Source organism: Sciurus carolinensis, chromosome 19 (genome assembly GCF_902686445.1).
Source record: "Sciurus carolinensis chromosome 19, mSciCar1.2, whole genome shotgun sequence".
Taxonomy (NCBI): domain Eukaryota; kingdom Metazoa; phylum Chordata; class Mammalia; order Rodentia; family Sciuridae; genus Sciurus; species Sciurus carolinensis.
Window position 1 is genome coordinate 16,303,952 of NC_062231.1, and position 16,892 is coordinate 16,320,843.

The 16,892-nt window shown below is 46.3% G+C and overlaps 1 protein-coding gene across 1 annotated transcript in view; it reads right to left on the bottom strand.

The window, feature by feature from the left end:
* The window catches only part of Lmcd1 (LIM and cysteine rich domains 1), a 60,056-nt gene that overhangs the window by 25,201 nt on the left and 17,963 nt on the right, over positions 1-16,892 (bottom strand). The window contains exons 2-3 of the mRNA XM_047534592.1: positions 5,119-5,207; positions 179-434 (exon numbers count right to left, since the gene is read on the bottom strand). Of these exons, the coding sequence (XP_047390548.1) occupies positions 179-434; positions 5,119-5,207 (345 nt within the window). The remainder of the gene's footprint in view (positions 1-178; positions 435-5,118; positions 5,208-16,892) is intronic.

Here is a 16,892-nt window from a genome sequence, read left to right on the forward strand (position 1 = left end):
TAGATGTCTTTACTTCCACATCACATGGTGTAGGAGCAGAGTGCAAACCAAAGCAGGTCCTACTGTTTTGACAACCTTGCCCTCTTGCCCCCTCCTCTCTGGAATCCAGAAACCCCCAACACAGCTAATATTTACAAAGGTAAGAACGCAATCACTGGATTGGAAACAGCTGTCTTACCAGTTTCTGGGTGACGCCGGGGGGAGCCCACTCATAGGTGATGGTGTCAAAAGTGGGATCTTTTCCGGTGGCGATGGGGTTGGTCATGATCATCCGGTTCCTCTTGTAAATCCGGATGCCGTCCCCGCCTTTCACCCGGGCAGTCAGAGTGGAGTACTTGGAGTCCATCAGCAAGCGTCCGATTTTCCGATCGTCTTCCAGGTCGGAGCTTAGGCAGTGGTCCTCCTGGCTGCATTTGCAAGACTTGCATATTTTCCTGGGGAGTGGGGGGACAAGGAGGATCAACCCCTGGAAAAGAGAGGCGGTCTCCCCCGGCACAGCATCTACCCTTTGGAAAGCAAGCACCGAGCACAACAGTCGTACCTTGAGAAGGCCAGCAGCAGAGAAAATGGCAGAAAAAGGCCTTTGGGATTGGGATTTGTGTTTGGGAAACACTCAGCTGTCTGTGGGAATGTGGGCTGTGAATGTGATGAAGCTTTGCAGTCCAAATTTACCGAGAAAAAGAGTAGCACAATTTTCTCCTGGTGGTTGCCATGGTAAAGGCTAATTCATTCATTAGAGATGCGATAAAGTATGTGCATCCCTGGGCCTGAACCTGGCCTACAATTTGCTCTTTATTTTTGGTACCATGGATTGAACCCAGGGGTGCTTAACCACTGAGCCACATCCCTAACCTTTTTTTTATATATATACATTTTATTTAGAGACAGGGTCTCATTGAGTTGCTTAGGGCCTTGCTAAATTGCTGAGGCTGACTTTGAACTCCTGATCCTCTTGCCTCAGCCTCCGAGCCACTGGGATTATAGGCGTGTGCCACCGCACCTGGCCCACAACTTGCTTTTTATAAATAAAGTTTTATTGGAATGCAGTCATGATCATTCATTTACATAATCTCTGTGGCCAATTTGGGGTTGGAACGGTAGACTTGACTAGTTGCAACAGTGATCGGATGACCCCAAAAGCCTAAAATATTTAATATCTGAACCTTTACAAGAAAGTTTACTAACCCCTCCTCTGAACAATTATTAAGATGGTCTCCCAAGATTCATGAGTCCCAGAACTCCAGCAACTTTGGAATTCTTTAGCATACCGAAGTGAGAATCCAGTGGAAATTTTCTTTGAGAAACGTGTGGACAGCCAGTGCCATGGCTGATATCTATAATCCCAGTGACTTGGAAGCCTGAGGCAGAAGGATCTCCAGTTGGAGGCTAGATTCAGCCTCAACCTTGGTGACACCCTTAGCAATTTAGGAAGATGCTGTCTCAAAATAAAAAAAACTAAAGAAAAAGGGCTGGGGATGTAGCCCAGTGGTAAAGCGCTCCTGGGTTCAATCTTTAGTACCAAAGCAACAAATAAATCCACATGTGTGCAGGAAGCAAAGGGAGAGAGATGAGCCAAGAGATCCCTTCAGCTAGAGACTGGTGTTCATTTCCTGGGGAAGGCTTTGAAAGGAGGCTGGAGAAGAAATACCATCTTGGGGAAGGTTCAAATTCCCCTGAAAGCCTGACACTTCTTTCTGTCAATTAAAGGGTGTTTGGCTGCTTTATGACATGGTGTTAAGGTTGAGAAATCCAGAATTCCATGGCATGAGAGGAAAGGCGCTCCCTTTTTTTCCCGCCTGTTACCAGAGGCGGGCAGTGCTGTCTCCGATGCTCTGATTTAAAAGCATGTGATTTCAGAGCTCCTTAAGCAAAGTGAGCACTGTCAAGACCAACCCGGGACAATAAAGGGCTAATCAAGGGAGCCTGGCTGCAGTCTGGTCACAGCAAACCAGCCCTGGGGGCTCTCCTTTTCTATTCCCAGCAAGGTAACAGGTTTGATCATTTGTCACAAATACCAGCTGTGGGGCTGGCAGCGGCTTGTTGGGATGGTTCACATCAGTAGTTCCCTGAACAAGATCAATTCTCTTTCCCGGGGGGGAACCTAGCCATGGCTGGGGACATTTCTGATTATCAGGTTGCTGTTGGCATTTAGCCCGTGGAGCCTGAGATGCCACTAAACCACCTCCGGTACACAGCACAGCCGCCACTGCGAGGAATGATCAGGCTTGAAACGGCAGTAGTGCTGGGTTGGAGAGCCTCAGTTAAGTGCAAGGGAAGGGGCCCCGGTGTAGTCTTTAAGAAGCCTGAGGCCAGAAAGCAAGAGAAAATCATATGGAAACTAAAAGCAGGATGGGGCTGGGCTAGGACAGAGTTGGAGGAGATCGGGGTAGTTTGCTGGCCCCAGCCAGCTCCCCAGGGTGTTTGGGGCTGCACATGGGGACGGGCTCCGTGCTTGGTGGTCGTGAGTTTGGGAAAGAGTGGATTAAAGAAGGTTAAACATCTTTCTTTAGTGCAAGGCTGCTGCTCCTTGTCTTTAAGACACCACGGTGCAGCGTGGCATTTCCAATGCTCTTTGAGAAGCTTGCAGCCCAAGTTCACATGCAGTGGGCTGCAATGTGAGAAAAAAAGAAATGACCCTAAGGGTGCTGCAGGACAAACAGAACAGAAGTCTTTCCTTTTGGGTCACCTAAGAAGGGTTTGCTTATTGTACAGAATAGGGATTTTTTTTTTTTTTTGGTGGTGGTGGTGGTACTGAGGATTTAAGCCAGGAGTGCTTTACCACTGAGCTACATCCCCAACCTTTTTATTTTTTATTTTGAGACAGACTTTCATTAAGTCGCTTAGGGCCTCGTTAAGTTGCTGAGGCTAGCCTCGGATGTGCAATCCTCCTGCCTCAGCCTCCCGAGCCAGTGGGATTATAGGCCTATGCCACCACCTCCAGCAGGGAAATTTTATCCACGATCCATATGACACTCTTGCCTCTCGCTTGGAGGAGCCTCACAGAGACTATTTCTGTGACAGTGCAGATGACAGCTGGCCCTGGAGATTTACATGTGGCAGTGAAAGCCACAGAACTGGGAGGGGAACGAGGAGAAGGAAAGCCCAGTGCGGAGAAGCCCTGATACCAAGTCTTCCATGTCCCCTGTGACTCTCTTCCCCTCCCTCCATCTTCCCTCCATGAAACTGGGAGAGGAAACCGCCCTTGGCTGTTTGGGTTAATGTAGAATCCCAGCACGCTATCGGAGAAGCTGGGAATGCCAAACATTTCCAAGTGGAAAACGTCAGCAAATAGGAGATGCTCTTTGAGACTGTGCTCACTTTATTTCTCCTTTTCACGTTACCAGGCAGGTTGCGGATCTTTATCAATGAGGAAGACACCCCTCCACCCCAGACTGTAGGGGACAGAGACACATCATCCCCAAAGAGCCTCAGTAGCTTTCAAATTTTGAAACCTTCATCAACAACCTGGCTTGACTGGAACCTGAGCTATTTAAATACCTTTCAAACGACTGACACTAGGAGAATGTTTGACAGTGTCTCCCAACTAAGGCTGTGTGACATCACGACTTCAATATGAGTTGAATTCAGGTCCCTTCTGAAGCGGTTGCCACTAATAGACCACCTCGATATGAGGAACCTACAAGATGCAGCCCGCATGCCCCAAAGACAGATTCACTTAATGTCCAAATCATTTCCAGGGCGATAGGCTACAGAGTTTAAATCTGTGACTTTACGAGGAACAGAGTCAAGAATGATTCTCCTTGCCTCCACAACTAGGAGAGCGGATGAAATGCATTAAATAACTGTTTTTCAGATGGTAGGCACCAGGCTGGTCAAGACAGATCCCTGAGATAAGGGACAGCATGATTCAGTTCACTGCTGGCTGTGTTTGGGCAACATTTTCCTTCTATTCTGAGAACTGTCCAAAGAGACTTCCTAGCTGTCCTCACAGGGCTGCAGGGAACCAACCTCGTCCAAGACCCTGATGAAAGCAGCTTTGGAACCAGAGGAGTTGAAATGACACGTAAGCTAACTTTTTTTCAAGATCTGGAAGAGCCCAGTCGGCCAACATGGAAGTGCAGGGAGCTCTCCCTCTTGGGGTGTTTTATTTCCAGGAGGAAGTTTTTCAAGGGACATGAGCCTGGATGAGGTGACTTTGAAGATCTTTCCCATCTGAAGACCACAGAAGCTCCTCTGTGGTAGAGGACCGTCCAGGAACAGGGTCAAGGCGTGACCTCTTTCTTTGAAAGCTCACAGTCCGCCATATTGCAGACTCGAATTCAAATCCTGCCATTTACTTCCTGTCTCCCCGTGACCCCCAGGATCCTGAGCGGTCAAATGGAGAGAATGACATCTGCTGCTCAGGGTTATTTCAACCGGAAAGAATTCACTCAGCTCATCTCAACAGCATCTTTGAGGAAACACCATGCAAATGTTGATCCCTGCCCCTACCCCAGTGTCCCCTGTGACATTGGTCACAGATGCTCCTCGTTGGCGGCTGTCTTTCACAGAACTCAGTCTCGTCTCTCAGAGCTGCAGGGGGTCACACCTGCACAGCTCCAGGGGGGCCCCTGCACAGAGATGCTGAGATGAGCACACCTGAGGCTTTCTGCAATATGGCAGATGTGCGCCTGGTGTCAGAATCCGCGGAAGAAAGAACTCTGCAAACCCAGCTGGATCCCATGACCCTCCTGCATGGATGCGAATACCAGGTTCTGGTTTTTAAGTTCTGGGGCCAGAATGACTTTGACTTCCAAAACTTCCCTGCAGGAATGATGGTATCCTGGCGTCAATGAAATCAATCCCATGCACCCGACCCCAGGGCGGGCGGTCCTACCCCTCTGGTTCCCCTGACCCCATCTTTCCCAGATCAGTCCTTGCTGGGCTGGGCTCGGCGCCCCCCACCTCCGCTGCCCCACTTAAAACAGTCTAGGAAGCACTGAGTTCCCTCTTCGGATCTTTGTCCCCTGAGGGCTTTTTTCTTGTTGGTGAGTTGGGACAGGCAGGACAGCATTCCCTCCACAGCCACCTAAACAGTCCCCCAGAAACCACCAGGGTTCCCAGAAAGCACGGCCAAGAAATGAAGGCAGGCAGAGCCCCCCTCACAAAACCCCTTACCTCCACGAATGTGGCTCAAAGCCTGAACACATCCCCTTGCACCTCAAACAAGCCACGGTTCTTGCTGACGGCTGCTGGCCCAGGGACATCTGGAAAAAGAGAGAAAAGAGGGTGTTTTCCTTCCAAACGTCTGGGACCGGGGATGCTTGACCTCTGAAGGATTTGGCACAGCCGCAAAGGGACTGCACAGGGTTCACAGGGCACCAGATCAATTAGCCATCACTAGCTGTTTACCAGGAAGAGGGAAGACCAGCTGGGAAAGGGGCCCCAGGGCAGGCAGGCGTGAAGGGTGGGGTTCTTCCCCAGAAAAATGCCATTGACCTCCTTCCCAGGCTCCAGGGCTGTCACTCAACGCCAGCGCTAGCTGGAGAGGCTCTACTGCGCACCCACCACCCACTCCTTGATCCGCTTGTCACTGAAATGACATCCTCCTACTGAGTGAGTGCCTCCTCTTCCTCATTTATTTCTAATACATCGATAGAATTGATTAAACCAGAGCTACAGGCTGCCACATGTTCATCACTTCGAGCCAACCTTTAATCATTTGCTAACACACTGAAAAATCTCCTGAGCTTTTTCCATAAAAATCTGCTGTGGCAAGAACACAGTGCACACACAGGTTTGATGATTCCTTACGAGCCAGAGGCAACCCAAGTGCCTTTGGCTGCTGCTGCTGAGTTTGAATGGGGTCTTAAACAAGCAGCATCGTCAGCAAGCTCGCCAGAAATGCAGAGGCGCATGCCCTGCCCAGCTCCTTTGCATCACCAACTGCATTTTAAACAAATTCCCAGATTTTTTTGCATTAAAATTGAACAAGTAGTAGATTTTATAGGTGGGTCTGTTCTCTGAAAAAGTTACCTAGCTCTCCATGGCTGGTGGAGGGGGACGGTGTGCAATTTATTGAGCATTTACTATGTACCCAGTGCAGAGGATATAATATAAGCCTCAAGGGTGCCCTAGAACAACTCACAGTCTAGGAGGAAGTGAAGAGGGAAACCTACTTGTCGCCTGGTTTCTGAAGCCCTTAGGTGGAGGAAGGGAGTCTGCTCCACTGTGTCATTGCAAGCCATAGGCTTCGAAGTCTGAGATACCAGAATGCAAATCTAGCTTTTTGGTTGCATGTAGCTTATTGGTTGCATGGCCTCGGACAAACTGAGCCTCAGTTTCCTTACCTGCCCAATGGGTACAGAGATAATAAACATGAAATACCAGATCATATTAAGCACGAGAAATGGTAACCATTATTATTTTGCACGTAGACTTGAGAAGAGCAGAGAACGGCGCCAATAAATCCATACGGGAGGATCAGGGAGGCTGTGATGTGACTTTGGATTTGGTCTGAGCAAATGAACAGGCAGAAAAGGAGACAGGAAGAGGCCGAGCAGAAGGAAGAGAACAGGCAAGAGCCAAACGGAAGAAAAGAGGTGCAGTGGGTGGGTGGGGTGATCTGAGCATGCTCTTTGGGGCACTACTAGTTTATTGGGTTTGCTTTTAAGAGGGTTAAAAAAGCAAGCTGTGAAACTCATGGAGCTGGACTTATTGCCAGGGCTGGACTGGATTCAGAGAGAGATGTAAGGAGAACTGTTATCCCTCATGGTACCTCTCTTCTGCACCCCAAGGGTCCCCATGATAACACCAAGCTGACTGACTGCTGTTTGTACCGTGTATCCACAGTATCTGTTTTGCACATACTCAGGCTTTAGGGAGGAAGAGCCAGACTGCATGCCTCTGGAGCAGGGCATGTTCCTGTTTGTGCCGGGTCAGTATTAGATCCACATTCAACATGAGAATTAAGATAATGTAAAAGCTGGGCATGGTGGTACACACTTGTAATCAACTCAGGAGGCTGAGGCAGGAGGATCACAAGTTTGAGGCCAGCCTCAGCAACTTAGTGAGGCCCTATGCAACTTAGTGAGACCCTGTCTCAAAATAAAAACTAAAAAGGGGCTGGGGATGTGGCCCAGTGTAGAGTGCCCTGGATTCCATCCCCAGTACACAAAACACTCCCCCAAATAAAAAAAAACCTATCACCACTAACTCCTCCTTGCCCTAAGCAGGCGTGGGGTCAGGGGAGTCTCCATTCAGAGGCAGAATTTTGCTCTCGAGGAGACGGGGTTGTGGCTCAGTGGTAGAGCACTTACCTAGCACGTGTAAGGCACTGGGTTCGATCCTCAGCACCACATAAAAAAGAAATAAATAAGATAAAGGTGTTGTGTCCATCTACAACTAGGAAATATATAGAGAGAATTTTACTCCCTTAAAGCCTTTAGTATCTACTTCCGCTAACTTCCACCTCCTCTTTGTGACACCTTGAATTCTACTCGTTGAAACACAGTGATCTGTCTGCACTTGATAGTTAAGTGGTTCCAATCCCGGCTGGGCCATTTCAGGTGCAGCCAGAGGCCTGGAGGCAGAGGAGACCCGGAAGCATTTGTCAGGGGCACGGCACCCGGCCTGCCTGAGCAGTGTTCTTCCGCTTGGCCTGGGTGGCCGGGCTGCAGTCCCGTGTGCTGCCTTCAGGTTTGATTTAGCAGGAGGGATGTCAGGCAGGGTGGTACGGCAGAGCCTCAGCCTGGGACGCAGGGGCCCAGCCTCCCAGTGCCACACTGGCATTTATCAACTGTGCCACTGGAGGCAAGTCAGTTCTTGACCTGACCTAGAACTTCATAAAATGGTTTGGGGTCGCCTAATTCTGTTCTGCAGCATGCTAATTTTTAATTTGCTGACTTATCTATTATTTTTATTGTAATTTTATAATTCCTTTTTTCCATATTTTTATTGGCACATTCCTTATTTACATAATATTGGGATTTGTTACATATTTGTACAGGCAAACAATATAACAATATAATTTGGCTGATATCAGTCCCCAGTATTTTCCCTTTCCCTCCCCTCGGTCTCTTTCCTCTACCGATCTCCCTTTGAGTTACGTGACTCCCCTCGTCTTTCTTCTCCTGTTTCTTCTCTAGCTTCCGCACGTGAGAGAAAACATACGACCTTTGACCTTCTGAGTTTGGCTGATGTCACTTAACATAATGTTGTCAAGTTCCATCCATTTTTTCTGCAAATGATATAATTTTATTTTGCTTTTTGACTGAATAAAAAACCCTGTGGTGGATCTAGACCACATTTTCTTTATCTGTTCATCCATTGATGGACCCCTAGGCTGGTTCCACAGTTTGGCTATTGTGAACTGTGCTGCTATTAACGGGGGTCTGCATACATCACTGATGTCTGATGACTTTAATCCTTCAGGGTAAATACTGAGGAGTGGTCTAGCTGGGTCACATGGTGGTTCCATGCCTAGTCCTTTGAGGAACCTCCATACTGATTTCCACAGCAATTGGACTCATTTACAGTCCCACCCACAGTGTAGAAGTTTCTTTTTCTCCGTGGGAGGATGCTTGCTTTGTGAGATGTTGCAAAGGGGTTCCTGGCTGCAGATAGGAAGGAGGATTACACGATCCAATAAAGATGGCAGCACTGGAAAGCAGTGGTTTCTGAACCTTTGGAGGGCCAGCCTGTGCTTCAAGAAGCAAGGGGAGAGGAGGGAAGCGTGCACTGTTCCAGGTGGGCAGCCCCAGGCTCCGGTGCCAGGCTGGTCAGGCCTTCAGGGTTTCTGCTGTCACTGAGCCAGCGACTCAACTTGGTGATTCTCCGTTTTCTCACTGTGTCCCAGGGTAACAGGAACCCAGCCATCTCTGAAGATTGCATGAGATTCCACATGGAAAGGCCTTAGCGCACACTTATTATGCACTTAGTGTTTATTGTTGCTGTTTTTACCTCTTGTGGTAAAATGGTTTGAGGGACCTTGAACTTGATGTTCTCAAAACATCCCCCCCAACAAGCTTTAATTTTCTAGGGAACTTCAGAGGAAGTCTTTTTCTAACTGCACCTCCCAGTTAGATGTATTTTTCTATTTTTTTCCTGTATATAAATTTTGCCTCTTGGGCTAGATTTTTATAAAAGTAAAAAAAAAAAAAAAAAAGACTTTCACATATTCCATATATTGCAATTACCTCATCCCTAGCCTTTGTCTCCCAGCATCTCCCAGTAGTTGACGGAGAAGAGCTTAACAGGAACCATCAATTCTTGGGTGTGGTGATGCATGCCTGTAAACCCAGTGACTGGGGAGGCTGAGGCAGGAGGATTGCAAGTTCAAGGTCAGCCTCAGCAGTTTAGGGAGGACCTAAGCAACTCATGCACCTGAATAAAATCAATATGACAAATCCCAAGAAACACCAAGAAAGCTCACTGGAGTCAGGCAAGTGACAGGCAGGAGATCCAGCCTACTTAGGCCAGGACCTTAAAGTAAATATGGGTGTAGGAAGCAGGGAGTTGGTCCCAGTGTACATCCTGCTAATGGGACAGTTTCCATGCTAACAGAAGTCTGACGGAGAGACAAATAAATGGCCTAAGAAGGGAGAAATAGATTTGGGCAATCAAGCCGCACTTGCAGCTAGTTTGGGGCTGTTTAACACAATAAATAGTCATTTGTTCATCACGGGTCGTTCTTCCAGAAGTCAGACAGGCCCAACTGTGTTCATTGAAGAGCAAAATGATGATCTTATATGTTGAGGAAGGGAAAAAAATCAGCCAGAAAGAGTGTTCCAAGACAGACCCTCTGTTTGTAGCTTTCCTTGATGTGGACTCTGTCTGTAGACACTGGATCTTCCAGCATCTTCCAGTAGTTGACAGAGAAGCAATAAACAGAACTGTCAATTCCTGGGTGTGGTGATGCATGTCTGTAATCTGAGTGAGTGGGGAGGCTGAGGCAGGAGGATTGCAAGTTCAAGGCCAGCCTCAGCAGTTTAGTGAGGCCCTAATCAACTTAGTAAGACCCTGTCTCAGAGTTAAAAAAAAAAAAAAATTAAAAAGGGTTAGGGACTTAGCTGAGTGGTTAAGTGCCTCTGGGTTCAATACCTAGCAATCCTCCCTCACTACCAAAAAAAAGTGGTCTTGTAACACAGCACCTACTCTGTCCTTTCTCCTGAGAGGGAGGAAAAAAGTGTTCTGACACTTTTCTTTGGCTCACGTAGGTAGGATGTGTGTTCATCTGATGTCGCCAAACTGAATCGTGTCAGAGGACTTACATCGGGGGAGTCCTGGGGATGTAAGGAGCAGGGGCAAAGGTAGGAGTGTTCCTTGGACAGTGGCTTAGGGGACGGCATGTTGAAAGTCACTTCCTAGGAATTACCCCTTAAAAAAAATTAGAATGAAACTCTTGATAACCAAAAGCAAGTCACTTCCGATTTGATTCCTAACTCTTCAGAGTTTATCTATATTAAAGATTATTATCGTGTCCAGTTCGTTTTGAAACCAGGCTGGATCACTTTTATAGGAAGAAGGGCTGATGGGGGTCAGATGTCATCAGACTGCCCCTCACCTGGTCAACAGAGTCCACCTCACCTGTCCACATGTGTCTATTTCAATTTCCATTTTATCTACTGATTCTATGCAGATTCCCTTTCTAATCATCCGAGTCTATTGTAGTTCTCAGTGTGAACTCCTGGCTTTTGTTCTGGCTTATATAAACCTCAAGGTGCTGCAATCCCACAATCCTTTAGGGGCCAGCTTAAGTCCCATCTTTACTCTAATAACAATAAACAGCATCTGTAAAACAAGTAGAATCAGCTCTCCACACTGGCAGTTTCCACAACCACACATTCAACCAACTTTGGATCAAAAATATGACGGGGGCTGGGGTTGCGGCTCAGTGGTGGAGCACTTGCCTGGCATGTGTGAGGTCCTGGGTTTGATCCTCAGCACCACATAAAAAAATAAATAATGGTATTATCTCCATCTACAACTAAAAAAATATTTTAAAAGATATTACAAAAAAGAAAACTTTTGTCCGTATTGAACATGGGCAGACTTTTTTTTTTCTTGTCATCTTCCCTAGATGATACAGTATAACAACTTACCAGGTAGCGTTGACATTGTATTAAGTTCAGTAAGTCATCTAGAGATCTATGGGAGAATGTGCGAAGATCATGTGCAAATACTAAGCCATTTCATGAAAGGGACTTGATCCTCTGCAGATTTTGGTGTCTGATGTGATCCGGGAACACTCGCCTGCAGATACTGAGGCACAGCTGAACTAGGATTTGCGTTTTTCCAGGCACCATGCTAAGCCTGAGTTCACGTGCATGTGACATTTGAGGTGGGTGTGTGGCATTGGTACCCAAGGTGTGGTCCTCCAGCAACAGCCATAGCAACAGCAGCGGTCCCTGGGAGCCAGGGAGCCTGGCCAAACCCCAGGCGTCACCTCAGACCTAGGAAATGGCTCACTGTGGTGGAGCCCAGCCATCTCTGTTCAAGAACTCCAGGTGATTTTGCTCTACAGCAGAAGTTTGAAAACTGATATTATTATTAGTGTCTCCACCTTGCATGCAAGTTACCTGAAGGGTTCCTGACTGTCCCGGTTTTGCCAACTCTGTGTGGCACCTCACATGGAGGACTCAGCACTGAGACCAGGAAAGCCTGGGAAGAACCAGTAAAGAGCTGGTTTCCCTAACTCACTGAGGTTCCTGGGGCTCCGACTAAAGTACTAGAGCTTGAATTTTGAACAGGGTATCTCTGATTTCTGAAATCCACATTTTAATCTAACCAAATGCACTACAGTTCCAGGCCAAGAAAGTTTTCCTAGATATGTTGGGGCCTCAGACTTTTTTTCTCAAATAACTTACATAAATGTAGAATCGCAATGGCAGCCAGTGCTGGGAGGAGAAAAATGGGGTGACATGAGGCTGAACCTTACCAGGGAGACTTGGCCTGGTCTGGACATGCCTGGAGCACAGCCCTCCTCCAGTTAATTAAGACTCTCCAATTAGCAAAATTAGCTGGGATCTGGCTCAGTGGGATCTGGCTCAAGTGCACATCTGGATTCAGCAAGCCTGGGGTGAGCCTGACATTTCATAGTACTGCCAACCTCTTTGGGGAAGCCTGTGCTGCTGGTCCAGGACCCACACTTTGGATGGCGAGGGGCTTTGCCCATGGTCCTCAAACTTCTCTGCCCATTGGAATCCCCTGAGGGAACTTCAAATACCTCTAAAGCCTGGGCTCAACTCCAGACCAAGTTAGCATCAATCTCTAGGAGTTGATCATAAACAGCAGTCATTTTGGAAGCTCTCCAGGGGATTCCAATGTGAGACAAGTTTGGGAACCATTGGGTCTCACCATTATACCCTCGGCTGCTCCAACTGGACTGTAAGGCTCCCAGCTCGATGGCTCAATAACTCTTTTTTCCTAAACCCTTATATACTGTGGGTGGGAATATAAATTGGCACAGCCATTATAGAAAACATTATGAGGTTCCTCAAAATATTAAAAACAGAAGACGCAGTGAAGCAATCCCACTTCTGGATGGATATCTGTTATTCATCTATCTCGAGAGGAACTGAAATCAGTATCGAAAAGAGCTATCTGCACATCTGCACACCCATGTTTACTGCAGCCTGACTCACAACCACCAAGAGATGGAAAGAGTCTAAAAGTTTGTCAAGAGATGAGAGGGAGAAAATGTGTGTGCCCGTGCACGCACACACAGTGGAATATTATTCAAACATAAAAAAGAAGACAGTAACACCATTAGTGACAGTGTGGATCAACCTGAAGGACATTAGGTTAAGTGAAATAAGCTAGGCATAGAAAGACAAATGTTGCATGATCTCATTCATATATGAATCTAAAAGAGTTGTCTTTATAGAAACAGAATAGAATGTTGGCTGTCAGGGTTTAAGGTTGCAGAAAATGGGGTTTTGGAAAATCAGTAAGTTCTGGAGATCCAGTGCACAGCATTGAGACAGTAGCTAACTGTTCTGGGTTGCATAATTGACATTTGCTAAGAGGGTAGTTGTTAAGTGTTCTCACTATAACAATGGATGTGACTGTGTTGGAGGTGACACATATCTAGTTAGACTGATTCAAAACGCATACACGTATCAAAACATCAACTGGTACACCTTAAGTACGTGCAAGTTTTATTTGTCAATTATATTTCAATAAGTCTGAAAGAAAAATTCCCCTTCTTAGCACATGGACTGGCATTCCCTCCAAGAAGAGGTTTTCTCAGTAAGTCTGACTTTGTTAGCCATTTCATTTGGGTCACATCTGTACTGGCACAAATCTGCCTCATAAACTTTAGTGCCAAGTGCAGTAATTCTTCTAACAGGGACAGAAGGAAACCACAGCCCTTCCTCTTCCTTCAAATGTCCCAGACTGGCTGACTTCCCTGGGCCTCTTGCTGATACTGTGACCCTGTTCCCAGCCTGAGGCTAGGGAGGGTCCTCACACCTCCCTAACTCCAGGCCAAAGGTGGCAGAGAGAACCTGGAAGACCCAGATCCTTCCAAACTGCCTGGGTAATCTTTTTGTCCCCCTCACTTTTGCAGTTAAGAATCCTGGTGTCTTCACAAGTCTCTGGACTTCACCTTTTGAAACTCCCCAACAATTGAAGCAAATGAGTTGTCCAAATGGCCCATAATCTGAACAGAGTAATGAAATTAAAACTACTCACAATACACTGTCCAGAATTTAACATTTGCTGCCCTTCCTGCATGTAAACCCTCTGGTCTCGCCTCCCTAGGACAGGTGCTTTGTGTCCCTAGAGGAGCAAGGAGGTCAGAAGGTAAAGGACCCAAGGATGGTGTGGGAAGGTGAGCATAAGACGCTTTCTAGTCACTTTGCCCATAAACATTAGAGTGACTTTTTGTATCCTAGTCCATAATATATATACATTTTTTTTTTCTAATGAATATGAAACAAAGCCTTCTGATCTTGGTCCCTCTTCTCCTGAAGCTGATCTGTTGCTCTGTCTTTATCGCCTGGCTTCTTCCTCTCTCACTTCCTCCAGCTTTGGGAAGACCTCAAGCTAGGACTTTCAGTTTATGGCCAAGAAAATCCCGTTTTCCCAAATGTTATAATTAAGATAGGAGGTGTCTCCCAAAAACTCATGTGTAAGACAATGCAAGAATTTTCAGAGGTGAAATGATTGGATTATGAAAGGTGTAACCTAATCGATGTGGGTTAATCCACTAACGTGGATTAACTGGGCAATAACTGCAGCAGTCAGGGTGTGACTGGAGGATGTAGGTCACTGGGGGTATACCTCTGGGGTTCATTTTTTGACCTTGGTGAGTGGAGCTCTCTTTCGGCTTCCTGGTTGCTATGTCCTGAGTAATTGTCCTCCACCATGATGTTTTTGCCTCACTTTGGGCCCAGAGCTATGGAGTCTGCCAACCATGAACTGAACCTCTGAACCCATGAATTAAAATAAACTTTTCTTCCATGGGATGATGGAATGGGACTTGTAACCCAAATCCCAGAGGGTTCTGTCCTTTACTCTGTTGGTCCTGATGATGGCTGGCTGAGAACATAATGAGAACGGGGAAAGAGATGTGCAGAGGTGGCTGTTCTCTTTCTCTTTATTTCAGCTTTCTCACCATTTCTGAATTTCTCACCATTTCCGAATTTCTCACCGTGGCATGGAAATCAACCACGGAAACGACTGGATAAAATGCTTCCTGAAACCACATTGAGTCTCACAAAGACCTTGCCTTCTTTAGAGGGCCTGTGAACAGATGTTTTCTAGGGAGCTCTGTGGGTGGGTGTGTATCCAAATCTATGGTTTCCACTCTGGAATAGCTGCTTGGGCATTTTGATTTCTCCATCTGTGCAAACATGGACGTGAATAAATCCCTTCAATTTAGCTACTTTTGTCCTGAATTGTGTAATGAGGATAAAACACACAGACTAAACAAATCGAGATTGACCCTACTGATGTAGTACTTAGAATTCTAGGGGCAGAAACTTCTCCGCCCCCCTCCCCCGCCCCCCCAATCATTTATATTTAAAGCAACAGACAAGGACAACAGATGGTGGGTGAGAAACTGGGGCAGAGCCTAAATTGACAGCACTTCTGGGGAAAGAGTTAGTTGTTTTCCTTTGGTAGTTTGTATGTTAAATTCATCCTGTGGCCTGGTTGCAGTTGAAAGTGTCAGATGGATGTGTCTCATGATAGGGAAGGTTCTAGTATCACCAAATATAATTCTAAACAAACACTGAACAAAAGAATATTTTTTTCTCTATATAAGAAATATTTCCTTTTAAATACTTATTTTTCATTCATTCACTCATTTTTGTCTATTTTTTTGTTGTTGTTGTTTTGTTTTTTTGCAAAGGTTGAACCCAGAGGTGCCGAACCACTAAGCCACATCCTCAGCCCTATTTATTTTTAAATTTTGCAACAGGGCCTCGCTAAGTTGCTTTGGACCTCGCTAAGTTGCCCAGGCTAAGCTCATACTTGGAATCCTCCTGCCTCAGCCTCCCAAGCCTCCAGGATCACAGGAGTGTGCCACTGCATCTGCCTTTCATTTTTGTCTCTTGAGATAGTTTGTTTAGCGACTGGGGTTGTGGCTCAGTGGTAGAGCATTTGCCTAGCATGTGCGAGGCACTGAGTTTGATCTTCAGCACCACAGAGAAATAAATACATAAAATAAAGGTCTTATGTCCATCTACAACTAAAAATTTTTTTTTTTTTTAATTTAAAGTTTGTTCAGGTTCAACTTTACTACGGGTTAAGTTTGGGGCAAAATAGATCATGATCTCCTTCCTGTTGCCTGCTTCAACGTGCCATGTTTAATTAGGCAAGAGTAAGTTAAAATCAGGGTGACCATGAGGGAGAGAGAAATTCACAGAAGTCCAACAGGCTTCTCTGAAGCATGCAGCATGTTAGAAGGATTCGTGACCTTCTTGGACCCTTCAGCTTATGCATCAGCTGACCCCAAACAGTCTTTGTGTTCAGTCTCCATGAAGAACATGCCCCCTGGGAAAGTTCCAGAAAAGTCCAGTCCATTCCTCCTGTCACTTTGTCAGAGAGGTCTTTGAGATTCCTAGAGCAGGTTCCCTCTCCCCTCTCTCTAGTCTCCTAACCTTCATAAATGACCCTTCCTGAAACATGTTAGTTCTGCCTTTGCCTCCAGGGGAGGGAGTCACTGAAGACCACCAGGCTTCACATCATCTGGGAACAAAAACTTGGTAATGAAAACAGAGTAGAAAAGCAACCCATATGAGGAAAGAGGGAATATCAAATGGAAGGTGTCTTGTTGAAGATCCTGCCCCTGCCTTTCCTTCTTTACCTCTGCCAGACAAACTTCACTGAGTTGACACTTGGTTCCAGAAGAGCAGGAAAGTCCAGATTCAGGGCCATTTAAGGAGTAAGTGTGTGGACATCTATCTTCCGGTGACTGAAACTGAGTCCCACTTCAAGACCTGATCACATCATCTGCTTCCTGGAGATCTCTTTCTGATTAAAAACGAATTACTTCTTATAGTACCCAGGTATGGTGAGGAACATCTGTAATCCCAGCTATTAGGGAGGCTGAGGCAGGAGAATTGCAAGTTTGAGGTCAGCCTGGGCAACTTAGCGTGGCCCTAAGCAACTTAGGGAGGCCCTGTCTCAAAATAAAATTGGTTGGGGATGTGGCTCAGTGGTAGTGTGCTTGCCTAGCATATGCAAGTCTCTGGGTTCAATCCCTAATTCCTCCAATAATAAAGACTCATTGCAGTAGATCCCCATTATCCGTGTTCTTCTTTCTCTAATTTTAGTTACCTGTGGTCTGCTGCAGTCTGAAAATTTTAAATGAAAAATTCTACAAATAATAAGTTTTAAATTGTGCCTTAGTTTGACATAGAGATGAAATCTCTCACCATATGGCTACATTGTTATACCCAGACAGGAAGTATATCCACACTGTATATGCTACCCTCCCGTTA